Source organism: Prunus dulcis, chromosome 3 (assembly GCF_902201215.1).
Source record: "Prunus dulcis chromosome 3, ALMONDv2, whole genome shotgun sequence".
NCBI lineage: Eukaryota > Viridiplantae > Streptophyta > Magnoliopsida > Rosales > Rosaceae > Prunus > Prunus dulcis.
In genome coordinates this window covers 7,697,463-7,708,435 of record NC_047652.1, presented here as the reverse complement: position 1 = coordinate 7,708,435, position 10,973 = coordinate 7,697,463, and the positions used below count along the sequence as shown (strand labels likewise).

General features: G+C 41.9%; 2 protein-coding genes across 2 annotated transcripts; one reads left to right on the top strand and one right to left on the bottom strand.

The window, feature by feature from the left end:
• Positions 1-4,177: 4,177 nt before the first annotated feature.
• LOC117621660 lies at positions 4,178-4,965 on the bottom strand. The gene is made up of 3 exons (XM_034352224.1): positions 4,861-4,965; positions 4,553-4,743; positions 4,178-4,379 (listed from the first exon to the last, which is right to left on the bottom strand). The coding sequence occupies exons 1-3, from the start codon at positions 4,963-4,965 to the stop codon at positions 4,178-4,180; spliced, it is 498 nt and encodes a 165-aa protein (XP_034208115.1).
• A 3,415-nt stretch (positions 4,966-8,380) lies between these two features.
• LOC117621659 lies at positions 8,381-10,094 on the top strand. The gene is made up of 3 exons (XM_034352223.1): positions 8,381-9,014; positions 9,112-9,395; positions 9,501-10,094. The coding sequence occupies exons 1-3, from the start codon at positions 8,381-8,383 to the stop codon at positions 10,092-10,094; spliced, it is 1,512 nt and encodes a 503-aa protein (XP_034208114.1).
• The last annotated feature ends 879 nt before the right edge of the window (positions 10,095-10,973 follow it).

Here is a 10,973-nt window from a genome sequence, read left to right as displayed (position 1 = left end):
GAACGCCAAGCTAACTCAAACCACTACGAACTTTTTGGGGCTTTATCATATAAGAGCAGTTCCGGGGGTGGGGGGGGAGGGAGAGGAAGTGGGTTCCCAGCAGCAAGGGCTAGCCCCGGCAGGAGATGGGGCTCACGAATTCAGGCTAGCTCTCAGGCAAGATTTGCCTTAGTTCCAGCACAAAAAAGAAATTTTAAAAAAGAAAATTTTCAGATTTTTTTTTTAAAAAAGTACTTAGTTGTAGTTTTCACTTCCCACACCAAAACTCTATACAAATTTCTCTTATCATATCTTATGTGAATAATTGTTGCCATGGAAATTGGTGAACACCACAACCTTTTGCAAGGGCAGCAATTATTCACGTGAATAGTGGCTGCCTTAGCCCGGCCATGGCAAAGGGCAAATAGGTGGAGTTGCTCTAAGGGCAAAAAGAAGGGCACCAAGACAAAATGGTCCAGTCCCTCAAATAACTCTCGGGTGACTGTCTGACAGTGACATAAAAGTTCATTCATGTAATTGTTGGACAATAATTGGACCGGTTTGTCCAATTTTGGAGGAGCTGGACTATTTTAACATTTTGTCTTATATATATGAAAAACATTTTTTATTTCATCATTTTCTGTTACTTTTTAGTTTTTGGAACTTTCATTGATTAATAAGAAAACACGTTATTTTTCCGTAAATTACGGTTTAAAGTATGTTGCCTAGATTTTCTTTTAAAAAATAATCATAATTGGAATAGGTAATCATATTGATTTTGTTGTCTATTGTGTAATTGAAGTGGAGGCTTGTACCTTCAATTAATAGTTTAGATAATTCAACCCACATAAGTCTTAAGTTCAAATTCTCTTCTTCAAAGTCATCCGAGTAAGATATTTGATGAACTTTAGGGCTCGTTTGGTACGTCGGACTATACTGATTAATTTCTAACAGATAGTATTAATTTATTTATAAAGTGTTTAGTTCTGTTTCAGATAAATATTATGACTAAATTATATTGTGTTTGGTACTCCGTCGAATAACATCGGATCGGACTAATTTTTTTTAAATGCTTTGATAATTTAAGTGAAAAATAAAATTCATATGTGACATCATTTTTTTTGGCAAGATTCATATGACAATATTTTTTTTCTTTTGTTTTTGCCAAAATCTATATAAGATAAGATTACATGAACTAACCCATCATCATAATTGTAAAACAAGGACTCATACATGATTCATATATCAAAATTGGTATATAATACACAAGAAAATAAATGGTTGATAAAATTCAAAGCTCAGCACTCAGCTTTCATAATTTTGTTCATGTATAATATGAAACGAATCCATACACTACTAAAAAAATGGCCAAAAGACACTGAGGCCTATCAGTACCTTTTGCATTCTTTGGGAGTTGAAGTCACTCTTGTAAACCTTGTGTACTCCGTCAAGCTGAGACAAGAATTTTTTCTGACCATGGATTATGGAGACACATTGGAAGAGTCTTTGCATGTTGAACAGGAGGATTAGAAATTCACCTCTGCCCCATTAACCGCATCTTCAATAAAAATAAATCATCAAAATTCAGAAACACAAATACCCACTAAAAAAACCAAAGAAATTTATGATTTTGAAGAGATAGTGTATTCATTGATGAACAAGAGAAATTTCATTAAATTACCTTCGAAACAGATTCAATCTGCCATCAACAACAGCAAGAACTTGTCCCATATGTTTTATTTCTACAACCAGTCAAACAAAAAACATGAGTCACCAAGGAATAAACATTCAAATGAAAGATTTGTAAGAGACATAACACAGATCTAGCCCAAAGAAGAAAATGGATTAGATTTACAAACACAGTACCAAGAATTAAATTTAAAACTAGACCAAGAAATCCAGACACAATACCAAGAAAAAAGACGAGAATAAGAAGAAAAAAATAATAGATAAAAGGGGTGCATTTAGATTTGAAGCAGAAAAAGAAAAGAAGTTTCAAGAAAGTTGTTGAGAAAAGAGGAAGAAACTATAAGAGAGAGAGAGAGAGAGAGAGAGAGAGAGAGAGAGAGAGAGAGAGAGAGAGAGAGAGAGAGAGAAACTATCAAAGATCTTGTAAAGAACACAAGAACTTTATTGAGGTTTGAGAAATTCACTAGTATGAAAGAACCCCTTTGGTTACAAAGAAGAATCCACTTTGCTATCTCCCAAGCCCTAGCTCTCCTTTCTCTCACTCTGGCTCAAACCCAATTTGATGCCCTTATTTTCTCTCTTGCACTCGTTAGAAAAAACCCAAGTACTAAAATGCCTATTTATAGATCATAGGACTTTAGTACAATGTTACAAGGAATAGAAAACCAATCCTAGTCAAACTAGACCAAGAAACTTGCCCAAAACCTACGTTTAGACCAAAACAAGCCAAGTCAAATGATCGGTGCGATCGATTGCTAGGCCCTAGCGATTGATTGTTTCTTCACGTCTCGCGCACTGGAGCTCCCAATAAAAAAACTATCAATTGCCCTTGACATGGTGATCAATCCCTTTCTTGCAGAGTGCACTCCTTCCTCCTTCCTTCACATCTTTAAGGTAAGCCAACTCCAACAATATCCATCTTGGCGAGTCTTAAACACCTTGTGAAAATCATTGAACCCTAGAACCTTTTCAAACCTATTGGAAACCGTTCTAGTAATTTCAAAAAGCTCCACCTCAATCCTTAGCATGCAATAAGATTGAGCAAGCTCAAACAATCTGATGCATTTTCTTTCGTATGAAGCTTCTCAGTTGCAATAACCCCATCACCCAATCCCTTATCTGGTGGTACCTTGCATCAATATGCTTAGACCTTCTGTGAAACACTTAGTTCTTGAGTAAACATATAACATTTTAACTGTCACATGGAATCACCACCAAGTCTTGGTTTATTCCGAACTCATGTGCCAATCTTCTCTTCCATATTTTTTCCTTAGAGGCCTCTGTTAGCACCATATACTCGACTTTGATAGTAGGCATGGCACAAACCAATTGTAGCACCGCTCTCCAACAAATCGGTCCTTCACCAGAAGTGAAGACATATCACGTAGTAGACCTCCTCTTGTCTAAGTCTTCTGTGTAATCCAAATTTACATAACCCGATGCACAAGCCTTTCCTTCTTGTGTTTCAAACAAGACCCCAAACTTCTTGGTGCCCTTTAAGTATCAGAGAATCCACTTTACCACATTCCAATGTTGTTTAGCCAAATTTGCTATATACCTTGAAACCATACTAACCTCTTGAGCTAAGATGAGACGTGTACAAACCTATATGAGACACCCTACCGGTCTTGCACTTTACTCATCTCATCCTTCTCTTTTTCACTAGAAGGAAAAATTTGGGCACTCAATTTAAAGTGCTACACGAAAGGAATACACACCGGCTCGCAATCCAACATGTTGAATTTCTCAACTACCTTAGATATGTACTTGCCCTATGACAACCACAACTTCCTTGCTTCTTGGTCTCTCCTTATCTTCATTCCTAGGATCTTTTGTGCAGGACTAAGATCCTTCAGGTCAAACTCCCTCCCAAGAAAAGTTTTTAACTCTTGGACCTTTGGCATGTCTTGACACATAATACGCATATCATTCACACAACAAGATGATCTTCCCATCCTTGAACACATGAGTGTATACACAACAATCTGATTCACATCTTCTATACCTAATCAATAGCATATACTCAAAGTTTTGTACCACTATCTTAGACAAACCCTTGAGGTTGACCCATGTAGATGTCTTTCTCTAAGTCTCCATGGAGCAACACCGTCTTTACATCCATTTGCTCCAGCGCCATGTAACATTGTGCCAATATGGAGATAAATAATTGAATAGAAGTATGCTTCATAATTGGTTAGTAAATATCATCAAAATCAATTCCGTCCTTTTATAGGTACCTCTTAGCCACTAGACAAGCTTTGAACCTAGTTAGCTCATTCTAATGCATCCCTTCCTTCTTCCTAAACACTTACTTGCATCTGATCACCTTCCAATCTTTGGGTTTAGGAACCAACTCTTAAACAAAGTTTTGGTGTAGAGATTCCACCTCATCCATCATAGCATTAATCCAATTTTTCCTCTTCGTGCTCTCAACTGCTTCTTGGAACGTGGTTGGATCTCTTTCACTCATGTTTAAAGCATAGTGAACTACGTCCTTCTCCCATCCAAATCATTGAGGAGGTTTGATGGTTCTCTTAGGCCTAGACTGAGCTATAGATGGCGGCTCCACCTGATTTTGAGTCTCTTTTTCTTCTTGAGTTTTTTGTTGTTGCCCAAAATCCTCCATCTCATTGTTGGACTCCACCACCTCATGAACGTCTTCAATTGACTTCAACTTGGTACTCTCATTAATAGGTATGAAATCATAGGCACTGTATCCAAATAATATAAGATTAGTATATAATCAACTGATTTATTAAACCATACCTCTTCTGCACACTTGTAATCAAGATATCTCGATGGCAATCAGTTAACCAAATATGAAGCGTGGTTAACCGCTTCGGCCCAAAATGATTCAGGCAAGCTGGCATGAATCCTCATGCACCTGTCACGCTCTATGAGAGTTCTATTCATCCTCTCATCAGCTTCGTTTTGTTGGGGTGTCTTCTTCACGGTGAAATACCTCTTGATACCCTCACTCTTGCAAAAATCAAGGAATTTGCTATCTTTATATTCCCCACCATTGTCACTCTTTAGGATCTTGATCTTCCTTCCCGTAAGGTTCTCTACCTCCACCTTCCACACTCCTTAAATTTGGTGAAGACCTTGGATTTCTCCTTCATGAAGTAAACCTAAACCGTTTTAGAAAAATCATCCATGAATATCACGTAGTAACGGGCTCCAATCATTAACTTGACTGGTGCGGGCCCCACACATTTGAGTGTATATTAGTAAGCACCCCGTGCTCTTATCCTCTTTGTCTTGCTGTTGTAATACCACCTTAGACTGCATCCCCATAGTACAGTACTTACAGAACTCAAGTTTACAACTGTTCACTCCCGTCAAAAGCTTCCATTTGTGTAATGCTTGCATGGATCGTTCACTCATATGCCTTAACCTCAAAATATCATGCGTGGCGCCAAAATAATTGAGGGGGGAGTTTTTTTTTTTTGCGCGACAGAATTAGTTTTCGTCGCGTAAAGTTGATGTCAGTACATTCTTGCGAGACGGAGTTTTGTTTTTGCGCGATGATAGCTAGAATTTGCGCGACGAAAGTTTGTGCGACGAAAATGTCATGCGTGGCGCAAAAGTTTTTTGTCGACAAGTTTTTCCTGACAAAAAAAAATCGTTTTGTGCGACGGAAAAATGGTTTTTCACGATGGCAGTTTGTGCGACGAAATTTATGGTTCGTCGCGCAAAGTCCTTCTTCTTCATATCAGAATTCTGCCATTGCAGAGGCAGAAAGCAAAAAAAATTTCTTTCTGCCTCTCTTGTAATAACCCAAACCAAAATATCTAAAAATTAGGATTTCTTTATTCTACCCAAAAGACAATTTTGCCCTCGCATATTTTAATAGAGGAAAAATTGACTTTTTTATCGAGAAAGAATTTGGCAATTCCGCTTACGCCGTTGCGTAGAGCACGGAGAAACGAGTCCGTAGACACGGAGTAGACTCGAATCGGAGTTGTAACGAAGAAATACGATCAAAATACCGCGAAGGGCAAAATGGTAATTTGGACAAAAAGTCAGATTTTATCCCTTTCCTCTCTTCTCTCTCCTCATTTCTCTCTCCTCTCTCTCTCTCTCCTCCCGATTCGCACCAGCAGCCAACCTCCCTCCCTTCTCGACGTCGCCTCGGCCGCCACAGGTCGAACCGATCTCCGCCGTTGGTACCAAACTGACCACCACTCACCCGCCGTCCTTCCCCGACCCATCGCCGCCCTTGCCGTGGCCGGAGTTCGCCGGAATCCGCCATTTTCNGCCGTTTTCCAGTTCGAACTTCCAGCTCTTCGTTCTCCCTCAATTCTCCACCAAATCGTTCGAGTAAGGTATGGTTTCTCAGCTATTTTTCGTGTTCTAACTGATGGATGTATGGGTTCGGATCGATTTTGGCTCTAGAACACTCGATTTTCAACTTGAAAATCGGCCGAAACTTCGGCCGCCGTGATCTGCCATTTTCGGCCACTTTTTGGGGTATGTCCAAGAACAAAAGTGACTCCAAATGGGGTGTTTTACCTAGGATAGGAGTTTGGAGTCTTGGTTCCGAGTTTTTCCGACAACCCGATATCGCTTTGGACACCCAATCTGCCCGCGCATGTGGTGGCGCGTGGGTGAGGGTTGTGAAATGGTTCTGTGTAGTTTTGTAATCCTCGTGTCATCACGAGCGCGTAGGATTTCGCGGATCTCGATTTGGAGTCCGTTTGAGCCCCGAACGGATTTTCCATATCGCACGATCCTTGGCTGCAGTGTCGTCGAGTCGTTGGATCGCACTCAATTTTGGATATGTCGGTCTACATGATTCCAAGATCGTGTAGGATTCGACGGATTGTAAATCGGAGTCCCGGATACTCCGAAATCGCGAACCCTGGGGCTAGGGTTTGGATTTTAAGCGATAACGCGATTTTGGCTAATCCGACCGTCCGTTTCGGACCAAACTCGCGGAACATGGTACCTTCTCTATGAGGAACCTTTAGAGAAGCCCAGATTTGCCATCAGAGATTGTGGACCCCACGGGTCCCAGATCGGCCGATCTGGCAGGTTATCGCTTAGGTAAGCGTCGGGTCTTCCAAGACCGTTCTATTTGTCTGAAAGGCTAATGTGGGCGTAGGAGTGACTTGAAATGAGTGCACGCACTTCTAGGAGCTGGGGGCAGGGTGTTTAATTTAATTCTTTTATTCAGCAGTTTATTAATTTATTATTTATGGTTAATCAGGCACCAGAGGTCCGGTCGACCCACAGGAAGGACCTTCAAAGGGTCCAGCTAGCTCGGACCATCAGTAAGTGGACCTTTCTTTTCTAAAAGATTTTATAATTATATTTTATATGTGATCTTGAATAGTGTTATAGCATGAATGATATTGTGAAATATCTTTATTTTTATAAAACTTAGCCGAGCAATAGATTTGAGATTTTTAATACAGAAATAGTAACTTAGCTCAGATTTACCAGAATACAGAGGATTATCAGATTTTATCAAAGACAGTTATTTCAGAACCACCGTGTACCCATTTATTTTGGTGATTACCCACAGTCGGACCGATGTCTACGGACATCCAGTCTGATTTCAGTTACGTCAGTACACTTGACTTTGCCTCACGAGTTTCGGGGACGCTCGGACCGTGAGTGCCAGGATTTGCGGCTCGGCAGACTTGTTGTCCCGAGACCTGCCAGGATTTGCGGCTCGGCTGACTTTGTGTCCCCGAGACCTACCAGGATTTGCGGCTCGGCTGACTCTGTGTCCCCGAGACTTGCCAGGATTGCGGATCAGGCTGACTACGGTCCCCTGTATCCTGCCAGAGCGGCTCGAGTCGACTTGGTGTCATCGGGACCTGCCGGCGGATCAGGCTGACCATAGTCCCCTGATTCTGCCAATTTGCGGCTCGGTTAGACTTTGTGTCGCCGAGACCTGCCAGGGGATTTGACGGATGTTACAGAGTACAATTAGGTGGTAGTTTTTAAAGGATTTTGAGCACTTTTATACAACTGTTTCTTTCAGTTATTTTATACCAATTTGCTCGATATTCATGCATTTATATCTCTATATATTTGTTCAGTGATACGAGTATATTCATCAATATATTTCTCTATGTTTATTTGAATATCTTGTATTGAAATATAGTCAAACCATAGATTTACATCCCTATTTATTTTAAACGGGGTTATTATATTTCTAAATTGTTTTAAGAACATTATCTTTTGTCCACCCACAACTTTAAACTTGTTTTTCGCCTCGAGGCCGTAGAAGTATGAAGGAAACCACTCGGGCCATCCTCCCAGCTTCCGCACCACCATAAAGTGTAGGATTTCATTGTAAATTTCTTAAAGTTCTATAAAGTTGTAGAAAAAGGCTCTGATATCTGGTTGAAACTGAAAACCGGAGTTGAGATCTGTTTATTTGAGATATTCTGGCAGTTGGTGTGGTATTTGTGCTTGTTTGACAGGTTGAAGGTTTTGGGTTTGGTCAGAATACAGGGGAAATTCTGTCGAATTTTGGGCAGAAGTTTAAGGGAAATTTTAAAAGAATTTGAAACGAGAAGGGTAAAAAGGTCATTTGTGCCCGACATTTGCCAGGTGTCGGACACGCACAGGACTTGGCTTGAAATCCAAAGCGGAATTTGGTTCGGGTCCTGTCAACTTGGTATCAGAGCATAGGTTTCCTCTCCTGTAGACCCTATTTCCTGTTACTGAACCCTTGTTCTTGTTACAGTTGACTATGGGCCCGAAACGTGGTGGTTTTCGTAGGGGGACGAGACAGTCATCCCGAGTGAGGGGACAGAATTCCCCTCCCGAACCTGAGGACCTTCCCATCCCTGAACCGGTGCAGGAACCGGTTGAGCAGTCATTCGTTGGAGGCCCCTCAGGGCCCGCACCTCCCATGCCCACGATAATGGGAGACCCTAACCTTCAGCAGACCCTGGAGTTACTGACACAGGCCTTATCCCGGACTGGGCAGTCTAGAGACCCGTCCTTGGGATATGCCGACCAGGCAAAGAGGACTGGGCAGTCTAGTGATCCAGCAGTGGCCGAAGAATGGATAGAGCGGATGGAACGGATCATAGAGGTGATGGCCGTTCCACAGGATCGTAGAGTAACTTTGGCCACGTTCTTCTTGACTAGAAATGCAAGATACTGGTGGGAGTCAGTTAAAAGGAGGTATCGGGATCCATCGGCCATCACATGGCCAGTTTTCCGAGCAGCATTTGACAGTCAGTACTACCCCCAGGCGTATCAGAATTTGAAGATGGAAGAGTTCTTGCAGTTGGAACAGGGATCGATGACAGTACTAGAATATGAGAAGAAGTTCAACGAGTTGTCAAAATACTGCATTCCACTGGTAGAGGATGAAAGTAAGAAGTGCGCTGTTTACTAGAGGATTGAAGGCCTCCATTAGAGACATTGTGATTAGTCAACGGCTGACTAATTTTGGAAACTTGGTGATGTCAGCCTCACTGATAGAAAGCAGTCAGATGATGGTTAGAGCCCGAGGTGAACCTCGGAGAAGACAGTTTGAGATGGGTGGTCCCAGTCAGGGGTCATCCAAGAGAGGTAGCTACAGTTCTGGTTCATCTAGTGGTCGTAGTTACGGAGGCTTTCGACCTGGAATCAGCTCAAGTGGAGGCTCCAACCATAGTGGTAGTTATGGGAGCCGGCCTGCAGGCAGTTCAGTCAGAGGTTCTGGTAGACAGCCACCATCAGCAGCTGGCAGGATGAGGAGCCCACAGTGTACAGTGTGCGGTAGATATCACACCGGGACCTGCCGACAGGGTACCACATGATGTTTTCACTGTGGTCAGCCTGTGCATTTCTTGAGAGAGTGCCCGATATTGCTTCAGGGTGGTGAAGCGACTGTTGTATCACCTAGAGAGATAGGCACCCAGGGCAGAACCCAGTCTAGAGGAGCCTCGTCCAGTGGTGGGACCCAGACCAGTGTTGCCAGTAGAGGTGGCAGTCAGCAGCAGGGACGAGGTGAACGTGCCAGAGCCACAGGCAGGGTGTATCACATCTCCCAGCAGCAGGCACAGGCATCGCCAGACGTGGTTACAGGTACTCTATTAGTCTTTGGGACTCCTGCTAGAGTTTTGATTGACCCTAGGGCTACGCACTCATTTGTTACGCCTAGTTTTGCCCACAATGCTGTTGGCAGACTGTCAGCCTTAGGGGATGAGTTAGCGATCTCTGTACCTACAGGAGAGATCTTTCATGTAGGTACGGTGTATCGCGATAGTGCAGTGTTAGTAGGGGATGTGTGTCTGGAAGCAGATCTGATTCCATTGGAAATGGTGGGCTTGGATGTTATATTGGGCATGGATTGGCTAGCCAAGCATCATGCCTCAGTGGATTGCTTCAGGAAAGAAGTCGTACTCCGTAGCCCTGGACGCCCTGAAGTAACATTTCATGGTGAGCGTAGTGTTGAAGGAAAATGGTGATCTTCCTAATATAATTTCACCACCACTAATTAAATAATGGGGTTTTATTATTTTAGGTTCGACCCATTCGAGACGCAAGTCTCTTAATTACAATCCCTTGCTTCAAGGAAAAACCCTTTGATTCCATCATAAAGAAACAGAACGTGTGTGTTTGATTTTGCAGCTGCTCCCAAGTCCAACCTCAAGATGCCTACGTATCCTTTGCAGGAATCAAGCCACTCGTAGTTCAAAGATTCATGATGAATAAATGACTCATCACAAAACGAAGAATTTGAATGGGTTTGATTGAGGAGTTTGAGTGAATTTAGCTGAATAAACCAGGGATTCGATATGGAAATATGTTTGGGATTGTTGATAGTTAGCCCATGAGCATCGAGCCCCAAAAAAAAACTTTGGTCCAGCAGGTGATTAGCTATCCAACTCTTTGCAGAGTTTGTTTCCAAGTAAAATCAGACCTTGCAATCCCATCTTTATCTGGAATACTTGTGATCAGTCCAAATTAAAAACAAACACTGTTACTGTTCAGTCTTTAAAGAAAATAATATACAGCCTTTGCAAACAAAAAGAGAAAGCCAGAAGAAAGAAAAAAAAAAAAAAAAAAAAAAAAACTGCTGCAACACCAAAGAGGTTTCAGACTTTTTTGTCTTTTTCCTCATTTTTTCTCTACAACAGCAAGTCTAATGTGTCCTTGCTTTTTTTCTTTTCTTCCAACTCCAACAAAGTGGCGTCAGCCACCTTCTTCTTTTTTCATGTTTTGACTTTTCTTCTTCTTCTTGGCTGCTGCTTCTTTTTTTTTTGTTTTTTTTCTATGTTGGTGTTATCTACAACACCAGACCTGCCACACCAAACCCATACAAAAGAGAACCAACGTGCTGTCTT

Bases quoted from the DNA above. Each gene is read 5' to 3' on its own strand.
- LOC117621660 (XM_034352224.1), bottom strand. From the start codon at position 4,965: ATGGGGATGCAGTCTAAGGTGGTATTACAACAGCAAGACAAAGAGGAT. The intron at 4,744-4,860 runs GTTAATGATTGG...GGAGTGTGGAAG, and splicing joins GTGGGGCCCGCACCAGTCAA to GTGGAGGTAGAGAACCTTAC. The intron at 4,380-4,552 runs GTGCATGAGGAT...ATTTGGATACAG, and splicing joins ACTCTCATAGAGCGTGACAG to TGCCTATGATTTCATACCTA.
- LOC117621659 (XM_034352223.1), top strand. From the start codon at position 8,381: ATGGGCCCGAAACGTGGTGGTTTTCGTAGGGGGACGAGACAGTCATCC. The intron at 9,015-9,111 runs GTAAGAAGTGCG...TGGTGATGTCAG, and splicing joins TCCACTGGTAGAGGATGAAA to CCTCACTGATAGAAAGCAGT. The intron at 9,396-9,500 runs GTGTGCGGTAGA...ATATTGCTTCAG, and splicing joins TGAGGAGCCCACAGTGTACA to GGTGGTGAAGCGACTGTTGT.